Raw genomic sequence first — 22,677 nt, 5'->3', positions numbered from 1 at the left:
AAACTAAAACAGTAAAATAAAATAAGAAAATTTAAGTCTGCTTCATTAACTTACTTGAAAAGTTGCACCAACTATTAAGACAATTCGATCTGGGTCAACCTTCAAAGGTAAAAATACCTGCAACAAAGCAAAAGAAGACTTCAATCTTATGTCAATTATAACAATTCACATTAAATCAAAAAAATTTTTATAAAACAGCAGCTATATCATAATATATGTATATGTCATTTATAAAAAATATTTTCAAAATATTCCAAGATCAAATCATCAAAATTATAAGTTAGTTGCTTTACATTGATATTTTAGATAATTCCAATATTATTTAAATAATGATCAAAATTTTGAGTACATGAATCAGAAAATTTCCACTTTGCTTTGGAACTTTACATTTGATGCAATTTATTTATTCCCCCCCCCCCTTTCTTCATACAAGGAAAAAAAAATGTGGGCATAATTTAAGAATCCTTTGAGAGCTAAAAAATAAAAGCATGTTGGAATAAAGCACCTTAACTTTTCATTTTTATTTATTTGATATCAAAACTTTCTTTTACATTTGGTGTCATTTTTTGGAATACCAAATTTTAATACAAATTTTTTTTTTCGTAATATAATTTTAAAAGGGGTTTAAGTGCACAAATTATTTCCAATAAACTAAATTCCACTAAATAGTATTAATCTAAATAATGAAACAAATATAATTCATTCATCATTGAATTCATCACATTAACAATATCAAATTCATTATACAAATAGATTTAATTTAATTCATCAAACAAATAGCAATAATTGAATTAAGTACAACATTATGTTTAGATTAAAACATCAATTTATGCCTGAATCCAAACCTAAAAAGTATCAAAGATTCAAAGGCGTTGCATAAAAGATTTAACCAAAGTAGTTTGTACTACAAACCTGAATAGGGTATGATTCACTAGCATACTGTTCTTTGAAAACGCTAGCTTTTGTGCCAACTTTGAAGTTTGTTACTCCAAGTGATAAGCCTTTAATTTTGTACAGAGCTTGATATTGATGTGGATCAGGTTGTGCAGCTAATCTAAATTTTAAACATAAAGTCTATTAAAACATCAAAAATGGTGAGATTACACTAAGTTTAATTTTAATATTAAACTATGATAAAAAATGCACTAATACAAACTTGCCCATATATATATATATATATATATATATATATATATATATATATATATATATATATATATATATATATATATATATATATATATATATATATATATACAGTCAAACCCCGGCATAGTGAACATGGTTTAAAGTGAGGAAGTTGGATATAATGAACTTTTTTCTGTCTTCGACTGATTTTTTTCTTCATTTTTTTGTAATAATTTTGAAATTTTTACTTTAAAATAAATACATATACCGATTTTTAAAATCATCTACAGAGGAGAATTCAGCGATAAGCTTCTTTTATCTCACTTTCCCATCCTTAAACAAACCAAGCAGATGTTTCCAATCCAGGCAGATAATGCACCTGTAAGGTGTCAGTGGGGTTAATATGCATTTTCTGTCCGAGGGAATGAGTAAATTATTCATTATTGGTCAAAGGGTTGGACACTAATATGTGTTGATAAGGCCCTCATTTCAACTTCTTTTTGCTCTCAGTTCAGTTAAAAAAAGCCTGCAAACAAGTGTCTCAGATTTAACTATGGCCAGCAGTAAACGTAAAACGTTCTCCATTGATGATAAAATGGGCATAATCAGAAAACTTGAAAATGAATACAATTAAGCTGATATTTGCAGGGAATATAAACTATACAAATCTGCAGTTTGTAGCATATGGAAAAATAGGCAATTAATTATTTCTACTCAAGAAAAAAATTTAGATGGCAGAAAAATGTTGAGAAAAGCAGATCACAAGGATGTTGAAGAAGCATACTTCAGCATGAAAGCTTCAGCATTCAAAGAAGCCGCAATCTTCCAGTATGTGGACAAATGTCGATGAATTTGCTAAGCGATTTTATGAAACTACTTTTATGTGCTCGAATAGCAGGTTAGACAGGTTTAAAAAGCGGAATAACAGAAATTCGGGAAAAATTATCTGAGAGTCGGAAAGTGTTTCCATATCTGATGTTGAGGATTGCTCATCAGTTAAAGATAATTTTTTTTTATTGTAAGCAGGACGAAGAGTAATGAAAAATAACACATTTTTCGCTACTACATAATATTTTTCAGTCATTAATTTGAATAATGTGCAATAAAAGGGAGGAGTTTGGGAACCATTAGTTAAATTGCCTGCGTAACGGATATAGTGAACTCCCGGTTATAGAGAACCAAAATTTTGGTCCCTTGAAGGTTCACTATAGCGGGGTTTGACTGTATATACATATATATATATATATATATATACATATATATATATATATATATATATATATATATATATATATATATATATATATATATATATATATATATATATATACATATATATATATATATATACATATAGCATAATAAATAAAAACAAAAAAACAAAGAAAATTAAGATACAACATATACAATCTAGACTCTTTAGTACAGCAAACTGTAATGAATAATCCCCATTCGCAATGAATATTACATAAAATTTAGCTCCATAGATGATGTTTAGTAACTATTAGAAAATTTGCAAAAAAACTGTTTATTGTAATGTGCTACTTTCTTGTTCGCAAAAAGCAAAATGTTTATATTACTATCTTCTTTCTTATATTTTAAATATTATTTCTTAATCAGACGAAAGTTATATTCAGCATCAACTATACACGTTTCAAGTGCTAGTACTCCTGATAGGCATCATTTACCAGTTGCTAGCTAACTACTTTGCATAAACACACATGGAGAAACAAATTGTAATAACAGAGGGATTAAACATTAAACAATTAGACAAACACAAAGACTAAAGCCAATCAGTCTGCAAGTCCTGTGGTTGTTCTTTAGCCTTTCAATAACTTTTATAAATGCCACCTCAGACTGCCGAGCATATCCTGCATGCTCAGTATCTATTTGAACTAGCACTGTTTGTACAAGATACTGTTTGCTATTATGAATTTCAAGAAAAGTATGTGTCTTGAATTTTAGTTGTTATTATAATCAAAATCTCAAATCAATGAGTATGCATTTCAGAAAAATGGAATGGATACCTGACAGAGACGACATCAGAAGATAGTGCAGGTTGCAGATTCATCAGGCCAAAAACAGAAGCAGGTATACGTTGCATATCTTCATTTAAAACTTCAACAGTAGCTATTATAGATTTACCTAATTGAACCTATATTGAAATGAATAATTTGACTTAGTATTGATAATTATATTTAGCAGAAAAGGAAAATTTTGAATCCAATATTCTGTAGCAGAATAACTACCAAAAATTTAACTTTACGTTTAGTAAATGAATAAATAATATATAGATTATTAGATAACAATTGGTAATTAACTTTTTTTTTGTTTTGAAAAAAGAAGAGGGAAGACATTGTTTTTACCTTATCAATGACATCCACAACAACAGCTGAAATGCCATAAATTTGAATTTCAGCAACAGATTCATGAATGATTCCTAAACAAAGATCAGTCACAGTTATGGTCAGAATTCCAGTTTCAAGTGGGGTGATCTATATTAGAAAATAGTACATATAAATATTTTTTATTAATTGTTCACATAAGCAAAACACTACATAAAACAATAATTTTAGTAAAATTTTGCTCGTTATAACTCTAATACAAAATAACAACAGTTACAGAGTTAAATGTTTTACTTATTTAGTTCTTTTCAATTACAAGGAAAACATTCTTACATGTATCATTAATTATTCAAAGGAATATAGACCACAGATATTTCTGCAGAATATATGCTATGCTGTGATTTAAAAGTGGCACAAGACTTATAATAAAGAAGAAAAAATAATAAAGTTGCTGAAAACAAATTTGTATATAAAAATAAATAAAAAGAGCTAATTTTAGATGTAAGTGAACCAAACTTGCACAGACACTTATAATGCATAGATTAAATTTGTACTGATAGCTGTAAAATTGTGATATTAATTATAAATATAAGTACATTTGAAACTTCATTAATAAAAATGAAGTATTTTCACAACAATCTGTTGTGAGCTGGAAATGAGTCAATAAAGTTTAAGGATCCACAACTTCGAGCCCAATGAATATTAATAATGAAAACACTGAAACATATTTCAATGATAAAAAAAAACTACATTGATTTAAAACAAAATAAAATAAAAAATGTGATGAAAATTAAAAGTAATTAAAATAAACCAAGTAAAAATTTGCTTAATTTATCATTGTTAAAAATATTTTTCAAAGCATTGATATTTCAAAGGGAAGACAGATGTTATTATTTCATTTTAATAAACATTTTTAATGGATAGTGATCAAGATATTTAGAATCTAGATATGAAGTTTATCTAGGTAAATTATGCAAAAAAGAGTAAAATGGAGTAATATGTAACTTCAAAATTTTCTTTAGTATTTAAAATAAGAGGGGGGAAAAGTCATTACTAACACCTAGTTTCATACTGTAGAACCTACCTCAATTTGACGTGATGAGCTTTTATAGATAACATTGGCCTTATTTGATGAACTTGTTTCAATTTGGAAATGTCCTGACCCTTTTGTGATATTCAAATAGACCTTTGAAAAAAGAGAAAAAAATAAATCAGTACTGACACTAAAAATATTTACCAATCAAATTCATACTGTAAAGCTAAAAAAAAAAATTCAGAATCAGTGAACATTTCAACCAAACTTGAAAAATAACAGATACATAGAAGTGCAGATACATGCAAAAAAGATTAATTTTTTTAAGCTCAAATTTAATTTTCTGGGTACGTAGCTACATTTTTTATACAAAGAATAAGCACTCATAATGAGGAAATGCACACTTAAAATGTTTCTTCTTCCTATGGGGGTGAAAGAGAAGTTGTGATGAAAACTTTCTCCTGCAATATAAGGTCCTCTTAAAAAGAAATTAATGAAATATTCTTTATCTATAGTTTCTGGTGCTTTGCAATGAAGAAATCATAAAATTTTGCTAAATTTAATGAAATAAAAAGTGTTAAAATGCCTTTTGATAGCAGACAAAGCTTTGCACACATTATTAAAATAAAAATAAAAAATATGTTCTTAATTAAATAAATTTATTTATTTAATAATTAAAATTTATTGAGTAGAGAAATTTTACAATTACTTTGATTTATAAAAATTAAAAATTTTAAAATAATCAACCTAAACATGGAAAAAAATTAGTTACACTTAAGTTTTAACAAAGTCATTAAAATGCTAAACAAACAGGATCATATAATTATTTTTTTCAGTATGATGTACGGTTTGTATAACTTTAATTTCCTTTTTTAAAGAATAAATATATTACTTGGTTAAATCATGATACAAAAAAAAACAAGTATGACTAAATGCTTGAATGAATAAAGTAATGTGAAAAAAATGTTTCTAACCAAAATAAAAACTTAATATTAATGGAAGAAAGAGATTTACTGAAAACAAATCATAGTCTCATTTCTGTGACATAAAAAAGTAAACAGATTGCGACAATATTTGACACATCTGATATTTTTTATGACTATTTACTTAATAATCATAAATGGAAAACTATAGTTGGTGTTGGTACTTCACTATTAATTGTTAATTAGCGAAGTGAAAATTTAAACACATCAATTGAGAATAAACCGTATAAATTAAAAGTTGTGAAGCTACTTACCTTATTGGAAGGGCTGTTAAAAACAGACACTTTTTTAGGTTCTATTTCAGCCTTCTCTACAAGAAGTAAATTAAGTGTGGTGTTTATAGGTGAGATGTAAGTATCCTGAAAGAAAAGAAGAAAAAAAAACTATCAGAACAGATGGCAAAAATTGGTAATACACTTGAAGGCAAAATAAGTGAGTAAATGGGCATAATAAAATAATAAATCATTTACAAGGTAAAGTAACAGATCAGAAAGTTCAAATCATTTGTTAATAAAATATAACTTGCAAAATAGCAAAACATTTTTCCATTTCCACCACTAAAATAAAGTATAAATATTTATAGATATTTGAATTTTATTAAAAAATAAATAATTGAAGTCAATCCTTTTGCATTTGAACAAGTAATCGTTACATCATTTCTTATGCAGTAACATCAGTTTTCTTTAGTGAGATCAAATAATAATGAGACCCCTCTAACTAATAAATGAAGAGCAATGTTTCAACTATAAATCTTCAAATCAAACTCTCGAGTTTAAATAATTCCCAACAGTTATAAGAATTTGGAACAAATTTTTTTATTATCGTGAACGACCTTAGAAACCTTGAAATAATTAAAAACTCTAACCTTCAATTTAAATTAATCAAATTCTTCATAAAAGTGAGAACATTTTTTAAAAAAAACATTGTAAATAAACTTTCTCAAAGGACAAAAAAATTAGCTTTCAATAAAACATCCCAATAAAAAGAGTAAAATAAATATGTTCAAATACCATACATACATCAGTTTTGAGATTTTTAAATAACCTTACAATCTAGATAAAACCTTTACTGATGACTGAACCCTACTACTTTACTGATTCTGATGACTGAACTCTAACTATGCTCTATTTAAAATCATCAATCTGTAAGCCAAATTAGTACTCTTATTTACTATAGCTTTTGGATTAAGAATGTATTTGGCTACAAGAATTTTTATCATGTGCAAAGTAATAGTTTAAGCATCCAACAATTTCCCACATAACATGAAAAATATATTAATTTAAATATCATTAGAGGAAAAAATATAAATATTTTAACTAAGTGTACATAAATTATTACATACATTTATTAAAGACTTTTTTTTAAAGAAAAACAAAACTTTGAAAGCATTTCAAGAAATAATGAGTAAACTTACAATAAGGAAATTTTCATCTTGAATAATGTTGGATGAGTAACCTAAGATACTGGCTGAAACTTTCAGTACACCTTCGGGACCAAAAGGATAAAGGTCTTGATAATCTACAAGTGTAAAAGAAAAGTCAAACTAATAAATATATTCATGAATAGCAATTATATGTTTGTAAACAAAAATCAGGGCACACGGATACTTAAATTTTAAAAAATTTATAACATATTCAAAACACAGAATTCTCAATTATTTTATAAATAAATATTTAGACATTTTTTAATTATGTTTTAGTTAAGTTATGTTATTATTTTTTGTTTATGTGGTATAAAAGTTAGAATTAATCTTTATCTTATTATGGAAATAAAAAAAAATAAAATTTATTTAACTTTAACTATTTAAAAAATATTTAGAAGATAATGATTAAGACTAACAATAATGTAAGTTTAATAATAATTCAGAATCTTTTTTGCCATTATTATTTATTTATTTATTTACCGTTATTTATTTAAGTTTTCAATCTCTTCCTTCTAAAGCATTAAATTAATTTTTCAAACTAAGTAAAAGAGCATTTTTACTCCTCTGGTAGAAATAAGCAAATTAAAGTATACAATAAGTACCTTCAATATTAGATATTGGTAGCTTCAATGCTTACCAAATATTAAGATACTCAAATATAAAGGGAGTTAGTAATGTAAAATTTTACAGAATCAATAAATAAAATTTTTTTTATGTAATATACCCTTTAAGTTTGCTCTTCAAATTAAATAGTTTATTAAAGTTGGATAAATAGTTTAAATTCGTCTAAAACAAAAATCAAATCAGTAGTTTTTCAAAACAAAAAATCACAGCCCTCTTCAAAACAAAAACATTAAATATAAATTAATGCATGAAAATTTTATAGAATATGTTTATAAATCAAATCAGATTTCAAAATATTTTAACCTCATAAGAAAAAAAAATTATATTATATATATGGGTCATTCTCACAAAAACAGTCATTTTCATGTCCCCAGTATACTTTATGTCTGTTTTACAAGTTACGAAAGAAAAAATTTCAGGTAAAGTGTCCTTCAGAATGTCAGTCTAACAAAAGAATAAAAATAAAATTATCAATTTTTATTTTTTATTTATTTTAGGTAATTAAAATATACCAATATGTCATTCCCTCACTTGTCCCCACTGTTGATTTAAAAAAAGGAAAAATTGCTTCTGAAATAAAAAAATTCTTTTTACAAATTCGTGTTTTTTTTTTAAGAATATTGAAATATAGAATTCAGAAAATCAATTTTAAATTTAATTTCTGATAAAAATACTAACACAGCACTATTTTAAACTTTGTCCCTAGTGTTTTGCATCATTCCCTCACAACAATGTTCTTATCACCTGCAATCTTCTTAGAATAAAAATATTTTAATAAAAACTTTAGCAGTTAACAACTGGCATCATAGAACAAAATTGCAGTATGTTTCCAAATTCAACTTAAAGAAGCTTTGCTGTGGAATAAATTTGAATGAATCAAACCAGGTAAAATTTTTTACATTTGTCATTCCCTCATGTCCTTTTTTAGAGTAAAATAAAATACAACTTCATCGCGAAAGTGGATAATTATATGTTGCTTTCTTGTATGAATATAATTGTGTGTGATTGATTTCAGAAATTAATTAGGCCTAACTGTTATTTTTAAATTTTATTAAATTTGTCATTCCCTCACTAGTGTATAAAGTGAGGGAATGATGCTGAAGTGAGGGAATGATTCAAGATGAGTATATTATTAAATTTTTTGTGTTTAATCATGCCAGCCAATTTTATTTCCCAAACCTGTAAAAACTATTAAATATATGAAACTAAATTATAATAAATATAAAATGTACTTAGTATGTTATCACTTTCAAACTTGAGGTAGCTGTAACTTAGAAAAACATGTATTAAAATAAAATATCATTCCCTCACTATTAGTGTCATTCCCTCACTTTTTAAAAAGTGAAATTAAATAATTTATTTAAATATTAAGTATAATTTAAAGGATATATACTTTCTTTATAATGCCATTACATATTTCTATTAATATAAAAAGTTTCAGAGCTTTTTATTCACTTTACTTTTTTGGGATTTCATGAACTGAAAAATGAGAGTTTTCGTGAGAATGACCCATATATATATATTAAAATTAGAAGCACAAACTTTGCTGAATAACACAAAAATAAAATAAAAAAGAGATCAAAACATAATAGAATGTTATGCATAAAAAATAGGTTATATAATTAATTTATAATGAATTAATTTAAAATTTCTCTGTAATCATTTATACTGTTGTCAAACTTACATCTTGTTTTTAATTGAAAATCTTTCAATCTAACCAGCCTCATTTTAGTGCCTTGATTGTTTGCTAAAGATGCTAACTTTGTATCAGAGAGATACCACTTGATATCAAAAGATGATATATTATGAAATTCTCTGCCAAACTTGTCCTTAACAATAACTTCTATCTCTAAATTTTGAGCACTATGAACAGCAATCTGAATGAAGAGCAAAATAAAACACATACAATTAATTACATTTCATTTACAAAATGAAAGAATTAAAAGTAATTAAAGAAATAAATGTAGAATGCATGCTATAAAGAATATGAGTACAGTGAAATGAAAGGTACAGTTTTATAAAAATTATTTGTAGATGAATTTCTATTTAATTTTGTATCAAACTATCAACATAGCCTTGGCTTACTTACAAGACTAAATGTCTTTGCATCAAATGTATGTCTAACTATGCATAAAAATCTAATGATTGTTTCACTATTTTCCATTGTTGTCAGTACATTTATATGGCCAAAAAATCGCTAGATAGGATCCAGTTTTCCCAGATTAATTTCCATATTTTTTTGGTTGTCATCAGCACAAAGTTAATAGAAGTCATAAAGGTATTGTTTTCCAGTAAAACATTTTTCCATTCCATCATATTTAAAGGTATTTACCTTCAATATTATTTTTCTTGCTTTATTATTACATTTTTGATTTTGATTGTTTTCTAAATCAAGAGTTTAAAACTAAAGGAGTTGTTTCTATATTATAATGCATTAGCTTATTATGCTACAATTTAAGATAAACTTATTTGAATCAGTATCTAAGCTTATTAATCATTTTAAAACTGCTATTTTGTGGTGTAAATTCCACTAATTGACTATTAAAAATTACTATCACCAAACTGTCAATTTGCACTTCGTGAACGGATATACTAAAGCTCTCATTTTTCTGCGGGGCAAAAGACTTCATACAGTGCTACCGGTACATATATACAGTTTTGAAAGACAACATTATTACGATACGCAAAATTGTTAACTTTAGTTATCCCTTTTGACGCTCTTCCAATGACTTTTCTATTGTTTTTTCGATTAATAACCTTAAAAACGTTAAATGTACTTTAAAAAATCACTATTTCAGAAACTGTGTGGAAATGCGCAGTAAAAACTACCTTATTTGTGCAAACCTTATCGTAAATCTAAACTACTTTTGATCCTTTTTTATTGTTAGAATTTATGTTAAAAGGGATCTTTGTGTAAAAAATGTGATGTGATAAAAAAAATTCCATGACTTTTACCATTGTTGAAATTAATATTTCAATATATCTAAATTTTTTTCTGAATTTTTTAATAAAAAATTAGTTTTGCAATCTTTAATCTAAGACATTTTAAAAAAATTTATAACAATAAACATTTAAAAACAAATTCATTGGGACACACACAGCACAAATCATAATAATTTAACTAGTAAATATCGATAGGCAGGAAATTACGGCATTATGAAACATCAGTTTTTAATAATAAAGTGGGAAAAATAATTATCAATAACTTACATGGTTTTCTGTACTTCTTGGACATTTCCCATGAACTGTTGAAAGAATGGGTTTCAAATGCATAGATTCAGGTTCAGAGCATGAAATTCTAAAGAAGAAAAAGAAGAAAAAAATACCATAATTAAAACTTATATTCCTATTAAAGTTCAATTATAAGATTGTGCAAAATGGAGGAAAAACATATCAGTATAACATGTGAGTTGAGACTAGTTCATCAAAAGTGCTACAACTTTCTTTTTGTGAACCTTCTATTTTGAGCAATGGATTTGAGCAATGATATTAAATTAACTATTTGTGTGAGCCAACATTTTTGTCTCAGTTTTTGTGTTATTGATTAATTAATAAATTTTAAAAAATGGGGGATTGGAATGGGGGAAATTTGAGAAAAATATTAGTTTTAGCTTTATATCAATGTCTGATAAAAGAGGAAATCAACTATACAATTAAAAGAAAATTAGCATGCTTTAAGCACTAAGTTGTCGTTGGTAAAATAATAAATTAGAGATTTTTTCACAATTTGAATTTTTGCATGTCGCAATAATATTGTACTTAAAATATCAAAAACTAAGTGGTAGGTTCAACTTTCAACTGTTACAACTGCCAAAAACAACTGTAACAACTACTGAAAAATGATCAGGAATTCGTGAAATAGGATTGCAGTAGAGTTATTTCTTGAGTTCAAAATTCAACATTGCATTAAAAATATCGGAATTTGAAAGACGTGGCAATGACCCAAAAATGTTTTACGATTGCCGAAAAATATTGGGAAATGACGTTGATTTACTATGGAATCATTGTAAATAAATTCAGTCAAAAGTGATTACTTAAATCTGAAATTTGTGTGTCAAAATAACAGTAAAAAAATTCAAAATGTATAGAAATCACATGTAAATACAAAAATGGCTCGTATCTATGATGAAATTGAAACAAAAAGTGATAACCAAAATTTAAACATTGCATATCAAAATATAATCAAATTAAAAGTGTTGGAATTCAAAAAATGGTTGAAAAAATGAACAGAAAATAGCATAGACTTACGATGGAATCGTCTCATCAAAAAGTAACACTTTATATGTGCAAATTGTGTATTGGAATAAGTATATTAGATTTTGATAAACCTTGGAGGAAAGACTTAAAAAACAATTGATAGCAGCCAATAAACGATGGGGAACTAATGTGTATTTAAGATGGAATTTTAGTGAATCAGACGCTTCAAAAATATATAACTTATATACATTATTTCTGTTCCCCCTTTTTTTTCAATCTTTTAACCAGATTAATTCCTCGATGTAAAGACAACAATCCTTAGAACAAGTGGAAAAAACATGCAACTCTTTACTGATCAGGTTAATTGTAATAATTCAGTTCATTTAGATAAACTGTTAAAATACAATAAGTTCTAAATATAAATAATATAAACTGTATAACAATAAAAAATTACAACAAACTGAAATGTTAAAATATGTAGATTGGACAGTTTCATAATTACTCTACAATTAAAATTACTCTAGACATATTTAATATTTAAAATAAGGTTTAATAATGAAAAATAAATTTACAGCTTAATGATAATGTGTAAAAAATTTACAAAAACAAGTTGTGAGAAATTAGGAAGCTTAAAAAAATAATATTTTTCATTTAAAAACAATACATTTCTGCAATTCAAAATAAATCTCATATACTTAATAAAACTAATAACAATATGAGAAACAAAACTAGATCTTACTTGACCTGTGCTTCATTAACAGCAGGATTTTTATTAGAGTCACAGGGAAGATTACCAACTTTCAGTTTATATGCCTTAAAAAATGTAAACATTTCTTTTTTTAAATGTTTAATTACATGCAATACAATAGTTAAATATCAAATAAAATATACAGTGGGTGATCGGTTAACGAACAGATCGGTTAACGAACAAATCGGTTAACGAACACTTTCACGAAAGATTTTTGTGTTCGGATAACGAACACATATTCGGATAACGAACACTTTCAGGAAAAATTTTTTGTCGGACAACGAACGCATATTCGGATAATGAACAAAACGAATTCTAACGAACACTTCTCGACTTTAAAAAAAATTTATATTAAACATTTATTATCATTTTGCATACAAAATAAGATCACTGAAAAGAGAAATGTTTAAAGCATGCTTAGTATTGATAATTACTAAATGAAACTTGAATTATGGAGAATGAAGGAGTAACGAAAATCACATCTGCGAAGCAAAGAAGTGCCATCCATGATAAAATGGAAAGGTTGCTTTTAGTTTGGATAAATGAACGGGAAATGAAACGAGATGTAACTAGTATGCCTATCATTCAAGAGAAGGCTAGAGAAATTTGTGAGAAATTGAAAGAACAAACTCCAGGTTCGTCATCCGAGAAGCTAGAATTCAAGGCTACCACTGGCTGGTTTACAAAGTTTGAAAAAGGGTCTGGAATTAAACATATATTAATGCATGGTGAGTCTGCTAGTGCAGATAAAGAAGCAGCTGAGAAGTACTGTCTCAAATTTCAAGAATTCATTGAAACAGTAGGGTATCGTCCACAACAAATATTTAATTGTGATGAAACTGGTTTGTTTTGGAAGCGCATGCCGAATTGTACCTACATCACGAAAGATGAGAAAAGTGTTCCTGGGCATAAACCTATGACCCATTGACGTTACTTTTGGGAGCTAACGCTAGTGGATATATGAAGTTAAACCACTTCTCGTTTAGCACTCTGAGAATCTCAGAGCATTCAAAAAAATTCCATAACTAAGAGCAAACTGACAGTAGTGTGGGGATCGAATCAGAGGGCATGGGTCACACAGTATCTTTTCAAGGAATGGCTAGTTTGTGCCCCTAGCATCAGGGACTACCTTGATACCAATGATTTGCCATTGAAAGCACTGCTGCTATTGGGCAATGCACCAGGACATCCAAAGGATCTTGAAGATAATTTGTTGACAGACTTTCCCTGGCTGATAGTTCAGTTTTTACCTCCGAATACGACTTCGCTGATTCAGCCGATGGATCAGGAGGTTATTGCGGCTTTCAAGAAATTGTACACTCGCGCGCTGTTTCGTCGGTGTTCTGAAGCAAGTCAATTCTCCTCAACAATGACTTTAAAAAAGTTTCGGAAAGAAAAATTTGACATTCTTGAACCTATTCGTATCATTCAAAAGGCGTGGTCAGATATCACACAGCGACAGTTGATTTCTGCTTGGCGGAAGCTGTGTCCATCCTTCTTTCAAGGAGACGGAGGTGATCAGGGAGACACCTCTGAAATTTTGACAACTGCTAGAGATCTGGAATTGGAGGTGAATGGCATAGTAGATGACATAGAAGAGCTCATAATGGGGACATGAAGATGAATTGACGACAGAAGAACTCCAAGAAATTTTGAATGAAGAACACCAAGAAACACAGCGAAATGTCTGAACAAGAGGAAGACGAAAGAGGACCAATGCCGACATCTGCCATTAAAGATCTTTTGAAAAAGTGGGTGGATGTCAGAGCAATGGTCTTAGAATGGCACCCAAACTAAGCTGATGTCAGTAGGTTTGGGGATCTTTACAACGACAATGCTATTAATTACTTCCGGAAAATCCTGAGAAAGAGAGAAAAGCAATCGACATTGGACATGTTCTTCAACGCCCCATAAGCATAAAATGAAAAGGACTGATTCATATGCAAGACTGTATGCATGTATTATTTTTTAAGAAACTTAGTAAAAAATTATACATTTTTTAAAATTTAATTTTTTGGATCTCCAGAACGAATTAATCGATTTCACATAGAAGTCTATGGTGAATCGATGATCGGTTAACGAACAATTCGGATAGCGAACATATTCTTGGAACGGATTATGTTCGTTAACCGATCACCCACTGTACAATAATAATGAAAAGAATTGATATATTCAACAAACTTAATATTAAGAACATATAAAATTAGCATTAGCATACATTAAAAATTAGGGAAATCATTAATTTTCTAGAAATGTCACTAATTTATCTTCACACTCAAAGGAAGGATAAAAACTTATTTAAAGCAGCTGTATTTTTTTTAGGAATGACTTAGAAATGAAAAATAGAGAGGAAGACTGATGAGAACTAAAGCTTTAGATATTTAATAACTAAAGTAATTAAAAGTCTAAGGCATTAAACAGAAAAAAAAATCTTACTTTTTCGCCATAGCTCTTACAAAAGGCATGAACTCTATGGACATCTGAAATATTATAAGTAAGTCAGTACTTGTGTTAAACATAATAATAATGTGTATATTTATGTATTAAAAGGTAACAGCAATTACCAGATACGTCAGATTCATTTTTCACCACAAAAACATCAACAAAATCATAATCTGCAATTACTGTAAAAAAGAAGAAAAATAAGTTAGCAGAGGGAGACAAAAATATAATTGAAAACATATTCAATCAAGATCTTGAATACAATGGTTAATCAATATCGTAAACTAATTTATGAATTGCATGTTATGTTAATCAAATAAAATATTTCTTTTCATATATTTAAGGAAAGAGACGTTCTAAAAGTTCTCGTCAAAGCCCATAGCCGCATTCTAAAATAAATCATTATAACAACACTCCTATACCAATTCAAAAATTCGTCAATTATATATAAATGCTGTGTAACTATAAAAAAACTTTAAAAATTTAACATGTTCTTCAATATAGGTACCAAATTCTACATATACAAACTGCACAGTTGCCAAGAACTTAATCAGCTGGAACAATATAACTTTTAAATGTTTAATTGATAGTATACATAGTAAATCCTCGGTTAATCCGAGCCCCAACTTTTCGCTTTAATCGAGATATCAAATATTTCAAGGATTTTTTTTTTGGCTTTATATTCATTTTAAAACTATAGGAAAAAACACCCTTTTTTTCAATGATGATCATTAATATCATAAATAAAGAAAATGATGATGACAATAAGTAGCACTGAAAATCGACATATAAGAATTTCCCTGACAGGTGGACTAAAAGCAATCGAAGGTGCGATTGAAAATATAGAACAGAAAACACCCCACCAGTAATCCTTTTAAAAAAAAAAAACATGAAATATTGCAGCAGAAGACACCTAAGTAACATAAATCAAAAACAATTAAAGACTTTAAGAAAGAACTCACTTAAAAATAATATGAATTTGATGTGTTAATGTATGTTTAATTTTTGCATTTTAAAAATATACAATTTGAACCATTTATTTTATCTATAATTTTTGCGCTGACTGAGTTTTTTGGCTAACTTAATTAGTCTAGGTAAACATTAACTTGGATAATCAGAACTCTACTGTATTTTCTAGAGAAAAGCAATTTTATTTGATATCTATATTTCAACACCTTACTTCTATTGCACATACCATTTTGGTTTTTTTCTTCTTTAAATATCATGATGTTATTGGGTTGTTTAGAAAGTAATTTCATTTTTTCACAACAGAGGACTTAATATTTTTTAGCCAGCTTCACACCTAGACCGCATAATCAATGCAGTATTCATATCAATATATAAGCCTTGTAAATGATGCAGGGCTTTCTTGCAGAAAAGATAAATTGACTCTACACCGTAGTTTTTTGTTAGTGCTTTTCCAAATATGGAATGTTAATTAGTTGCATTTTTGGTACATATTACTTTTCTACTATTGGAAATGTAAAAATGCTGTTCAAGGAAAGGAAAAAATTATCAATATGTATTGAGAACAGCAACAGGAACGCCAGTGCAAAAACCAGCTTGCAAAATTTTGATAAATTAATTTTGATGTTGATGATGCAACCCGTTCTGAAAGGTAAGTTAAAGCTGATTAGAAACAATGAAGGCATTAATTGAAACAAATGGGCTACTCACGAGATCAAATTTATCAAATTTGAATTTGAAATGCTTAAGTTTATGGGTATAAGGGTTCCTCATGTTCTTGCGGAAAATGTTGTGTCATTGTGTTGACACCTGTAATTTGTTTCTCAAACATCAAGAAAATCATCCATTCTTGACAAGCTCTTCTTTACGTCACTAGAGATGTGAAATCAACAATGCTCCGGCCACTACCAAATGTTTGAAATAGTAAAACCTTTACTTTAAAAGAGGTCAAAAATCACCTGGATCAATTTTTGTGAGAAAAGGGCAAAAGTTTTACAAGCGTGAAATCACGCATCATAATTTGCAGAAAGAAAGTAGGAGAAAATAAAAGGAAAACAAAATATTCAAAATAGAGTTCTTACAAACTAAATGTTCTATTATTATACAAAAAAACTTAATTTAAAACTTTTTTTAAATTTGTATTGTTTTTCACATCAACAAATTCAGTCAGAAAATAAATGGTTTCCAAAATTATGTAAAATTAAAGGTTCTTCCAATATGAAATTCATAAGACAGGTAATTAATTAATAAAATTAAGTATATCTTTTCTGCCTTCAATAAATAATATGTGATGAGCATTCACTTACCATCAACAAAGTGAGAAGAACATGTTGGCCAAGGCCTTGGTCCGCCTTCAAAAATTATATTTAATGACGAACCAACTGCAATTACTGCTTCATTGCTTGGATTGACAACCTAAGAAAATTAATTTTAAAAAATTTGAGATATATCTGAGATATGGCTCTTAATTGCATTATTAAGTTGATTATCAGTTTTGGGTGAATTATGCAAAAGAAAATACAAAATATTTCATTTTAGAAAGAAAAAAAAGCATCAGTTCAGTTTTAACAAATAAATTTGATCAAAACAAATCCAGCAATAAAAAAAAAGCTCTAAACCCATGACAGCTTGAATTAGATACGATATACCCAACAAGAAGTATCTTAACGAACACTTGTTTCCTATCTCATGAAGAGTCAAGTCCAATTGGAAAGGAAACTTAATTCCCTTGGAATCAGTTTAACTGATTACCGATTTGAAAATAATGAGAAATATGAATATTTAATACTTCTATGTCTATATGTGTGCTCAATTTGTTAAAAGAATTATAATTAAAAAAAATAACCCAAAGAAATTTTCTTGAATAGTTTACAATTTATAAGCTTATTTTAAATCCAAAAATAAATATACTTGAAAAAACTTTGTTGACGAACTAAGTCTTTCAGAATCATCTTCTATTAAGTCATTCTAATAATATCCAGGATTTTAGAAAAAAAATCTTGACTTTTTAACACTTAGATACCGATTAACATTTTTATTAAAGTGATATACAGATCCCTCACTGTGACTTGTGTAAATTCAATCTCCAAATCCTAATATTGTGATTGATATAAGCATATTTTAAGAATCATACAGCATGAAAGGAATTAATGTGAACCATACATTGTGATTTAAATTCAGAAGTCACATATTGGATTTCCTAATAATATGATGCATGAATATAATGAAGTTTATATAACACAAATACAATCTGTAAATAAAATTCACATTCTTATAATTTTACAAAATACTTAAATTAACTTGGGAACCATGCATTGTGATTTCCAACAAGTATGTCTCTTGCTCATAAAAATATAAACAAATTGTTTCAAAACAATACATTTATTATTATTAATTAAACACATCTCTGAAGAAAAAGATGGTACATTGCATATGGATCTTTAAACAGAGAGTGATTACACAAGCACATGGAACAATATAATAATTTTTAAAAAAATTTATGAGATTTACTCAATTGCCCATTTTTACTTATATACTTAATGCTCATGGCCTGCCAAAATTGCTGCAGATAAAATGCAGTTCATAGAAATAATATAAAATTGTTATAAGTGCATTGAGATAGCAAGTTTATAAATATAACATAAAAGTAATTGTAATAACTATACTGTACTTATACTGCAAATGACACAGGCAGTAATAATAAAATTATCAATTCAGATATAATTTGTAGCTCCTGAGGATTATTAAATAAAATATTTAAATTTGATACTAACTCTCAATTTCTTGTAACATGCCACTATGGCAGCTTTCTTTAAAGATACATCCTCACGTTCATATTTTACACGCATGCGATTAAAGCCTTTAGCAACACATTTCAGTAAAATGTTTCTACAGGCTGTAGGTTTAACAGGTACATTGATATCTGTAAAAAAATAAATTCATAATATGCAGAGCGCTGGAAAAAGAGAATATTTTATAAACAGATAAAATATTAATGAAAATTATATAAGTTACTAATTATTTCAATCGATATCATAAATCACAAAAAAAAAAAGATTGAAAAATTGATTTGCTCTTCGAATACATTTAATTTGTAATGTTTAGAAAATTTTTACAAACATTAGATCATTAATGTAATAAATAGCAACAAAAAAATTTTTAAAAACTTAAAATTTATTTTTTTATTCAACCTTTTATAAAGTACTATACAATAGTATGGCAAAACTAGCTGCAGATAAATAATAAAATAATATGAAGATAAAATATTAACTCGATAGAAACACTGCAACCCCGGAATATTTCTTATTTCAAAAATGAAAGTATATTTTAAATAAATCATGAAATTGTACTATGTCAATGCAAAATTTGTACCAAATTTTTTTTTTATTATTTTATTTTTATAAATGCATAAGAAAAGTATATGGAAGCATAAATTTGCAATATTTCAAAAATGTTCATAATACAAAGATAATTTTGCATCAGCTGTTTTTTTTTTTTTTTTTTAAGAAATAAGCATGTTTAAAAACTGTTTTATGAAATAAATATTTAAGGGTTTAAACAGCAATGACATCGCAATTTTTATATATATTTCAGTAAGTGTATGTAGACATGTAGGTGCAATACATTTATAATTTATTTATAATTAAGACAGAAAAAATTAAGTAAACAAAGTTACCAACAAACAAAAATTAAGCAGCAGTTAGAGAATAAGTAGAGTAATTTAAAAATCTAATTCTAGTTAACTAGCTATGAATATTCTTTTAAGAAAAATAAATCATAAATGTAAAAAAAGATAAACTTGCTTCCATATCATCCTAATTTTTCAAAACTTCAAAAAATAGTTCACTAAAAGAACAGTTTGATATACAATATAGCTTGAAAATAGAGAATATCAAATATCCTACAATAACAATAATTCAAAGTTTTACTAAAATAAATTATTTTTTAACAACACATATTGCTGTAAAAAATTTTAAAAAATCATCTTCATAATTAAAATTAAATCTCATCTTTTAAAGCTTTGAAAAAGTTTTAACATTTATATTTGGTAAAGCTTATATAACTGAAGAAAAAAAAATAGTCATACCTGTAGCTTGAATAAACTTATGTAATTCATCAATTTCAACCATTAATGGAATGCTTGAACAGTTTGTAAACAATTGAACTGTTTTATCTGCAAACAAATAAGACTTATTAAAATAACCAGGAAAATTAAAAAATTCAAACAATAAGTAAAAATAAAAGAAGAAAATTACCGTATGAATAGCCAAACATAGCAACAGGCAAACTTAAACTGCCATTCAATTCAACTTCTACTTTATCAGGTAAAATTTTCATATCAATAATGCGTTCAACTGATACCTACAGGTAATAATAGAAATAATTAGAGTTAAGTATAATAACAAGGTGGCCAGAGTTCCAACAACACAGAAAATCCCTAGTTTTCAGAATTAAATACTAAGAATTTTACAGATTTTCATGATTTGAATTAGCCTAGCTTTAATTTCAGTTTCAAAATTTAAAAGTAAATTAACGATTTACAATAAATGCAGAAAATATTTTAACAGTAAAATTGCTCACTTTTTCCATCTTAAATTATTCACTACCTGATACATTAAAGTTTCGTAATATAATATAAACAATAATTTCTGCTGTAAATGATTCCTAATTACTTTTATGAAAGTTTTATTACTTTAATAAAACTATATTACTTTATTAAAAGTTTTATTACTTTAATAAAATTTTTATTACTTTAATGAAAAGTCTTGAGTGGGAGTTGCCACTCTTGATAAATATATTTTTTATATAACTTGTACATTAATATAAAGCGCAAAATAATATTTATGCAAAATTGTAGCAAAAATGAGTATAAATAAAGTCAAACAATATGAATAAATCAAAAATAAAAGCACAGAAATTGAAATACTTTATTTTAGGTTCAATAAACAAGAATATTCCTCAATGTCTAAATATAAAATGACAATAAGAAAGTAAGGATATAAACACTATGCATGATTGCCATAAACATTCAGAAAAAAAGTCCTTGATTTTAGCAAATTTACCTGACTTTTTGCTAGCAGTTATATAGTTGCCACTGCATCACACTTGCCACTGAAGTTAAAATAAAAAATATTTTGTTATAAAAATTATTGCGGGATCAACATTTTTGGAAAAATCTCACATTTGGTACCTCTAACAAATTCTTTCTAAATAATATTATAGGTATTTTAGTAAAATTCCCAGACTTTTCCAAATTGATAAAAATCTCTGACTTTTCAGAGTTTTGTGGTCACCCTGCTATGTGATTAGAAAAATTGCAATTGTTTATTTACTTTCTTACTGCTTTCAGAGCTGAAATTATAGCATGTTTATTTCTGTACCTTTATTTGTACCTTATTCACACACAGAACAAAGTATACACTACCCTCAATTTGAAATTGAGATAAAGCAGAATTCAAGTTTGTTTCTTTTTATAATACTACCACAGTTCTGCATATTTGTAAGTCTGACACAAAAGATACGCTAAGATTCCATATGATATGAAATTTTCATGTATTTAAAAAAAAAATTGTATACAGCTAAAAAAAAAACATTGCATACAGCTCACAGCGATAAAAGAGATAATACTGAACATATTATTTCTAATGACTAAAGACTGACAACTAAGTCAATAGATGAAAGTTCAGACAAAAAACAGAAGGGTTGCTACATAATATGAATTAAATAAGACATCAGTTCAAAAATAAATAACATGACACTCTTAATTTGGCATTATTCTATGCTTTAAAAAAATAATAAAGGAAAATGTTAAAGAAAAAAGTAATATTTATAGCAACTTGACTTAAAATAAGAAAAAAAAATTACTCTTCCAGATCCAGTAAATGTAGGGAGATTAGCATCAATAGCATGGACAAAAAAGCTGCCAACACCATAAGTTGTAACTTTTGCTTTAGGTTCATCCTCGAGATACACTGACTGAACTGACCCTAAGTGATTATCTTCGCTTTTCCATTTGAAGCTACCTGTACCACCCATAGCCTAAAAAATAATTTAAAAAATTGAACAATAATTAAACAAGAAAGTGTCTGTTTAGTAGTGGAGTACATAAATTAGTACAGCGAGCACAGAATTCAATAACTTCACAATAGAAAATAAGACACAGCTTTTATGAGGAGGTAGAATGCAATTCCTTTTTTAAAAAAATATAAAAAAATTTTAAAAAAACTTGCTGCCTTTAGATATTTTCAATTCAGTAACTTCATAAATTACTTACATTCATTAATATTTACTTACAATTATAACTAAGCAAGGATTTATAACATCAATAAAGTTTACCTTCAAGAAGATGGAATATACTGGCTTGGTTAAAGGATCCCACGGTAATAATGTTTCAGATGGTATAACTTTTATACTTTCATATATTACAACATCCTGTGATCCGCTTACACTTGGCTCAATCTTTTTAATAAGACCATCCTAATAGAAAAAATAATTAACGCAACAATGCATTTTGAAATTCTCAAAATTAAAAAAACAAAATCTAATAATAAATTGCATATAATACAGTGAAATCTGTTCCTCGGCAAATTAATCTGAATGATCAAGTACCAAACTGGCAAATGCAATTTACCATTTTTTCTAGGTAAATCATGATTTTGTTGTCCCACTGATGAGCAACTTACACAAGTTCACTAAAAAATGTATTGCCCTATATTTTTTTAAGAACAATCTAATAAATTGCACAATAATTATTAGTAAAAATAAGTCATAATTATTACTGTATACTG

The 22,677-nt window shown here is 27.1% G+C and overlaps 1 protein-coding gene across 1 annotated transcript in view; it reads right to left on the bottom strand.

Moving 5' to 3' along the window:
* The window catches only part of Gp210 (nucleoporin 210), a 66,094-nt gene that overhangs the window by 22,607 nt on the left and 20,810 nt on the right, over positions 1-22,677 (bottom strand). The window contains exons 11-28 of the mRNA XM_043041779.3: positions 22,226-22,366; positions 21,755-21,928; positions 20,146-20,251; positions 19,977-20,063; positions 18,664-18,812; positions 17,197-17,305; positions 15,046-15,105; positions 14,918-14,961; positions 12,473-12,546; positions 10,747-10,834; positions 9,221-9,413; positions 6,904-7,007; positions 5,744-5,848; positions 4,558-4,659; positions 3,495-3,623; positions 3,156-3,283; positions 913-1,054; positions 55-117 (exon numbers count right to left, since the gene is read on the bottom strand). Of these exons, the coding sequence (XP_042897713.2) occupies positions 55-117; positions 913-1,054; positions 3,156-3,283; positions 3,495-3,623; positions 4,558-4,659; positions 5,744-5,848; positions 6,904-7,007; positions 9,221-9,413; positions 10,747-10,834; positions 12,473-12,546; positions 14,918-14,961; positions 15,046-15,105; positions 17,197-17,305; positions 18,664-18,812; positions 19,977-20,063; positions 20,146-20,251; positions 21,755-21,928; positions 22,226-22,366 (1,998 nt within the window). The remainder of the gene's footprint in view (positions 1-54; positions 118-912; positions 1,055-3,155; positions 3,284-3,494; positions 3,624-4,557; positions 4,660-5,743; positions 5,849-6,903; positions 7,008-9,220; positions 9,414-10,746; positions 10,835-12,472; positions 12,547-14,917; positions 14,962-15,045; positions 15,106-17,196; positions 17,306-18,663; positions 18,813-19,976; positions 20,064-20,145; positions 20,252-21,754; positions 21,929-22,225; positions 22,367-22,677) is intronic.

This window comes from Parasteatoda tepidariorum, chromosome 6 (genome assembly GCF_982258835.1).
Source record: "Parasteatoda tepidariorum strain Cologne lab strain chromosome 6, Ptep-v5.0, whole genome shotgun sequence".
Classification (NCBI taxonomy): domain Eukaryota; kingdom Metazoa; phylum Arthropoda; class Arachnida; order Araneae; family Theridiidae; genus Parasteatoda; species Parasteatoda tepidariorum.
The sequence above is the reverse complement of the archived record's forward strand: the minus strand, read 5'-3'. Positions and strand labels throughout refer to the sequence as shown.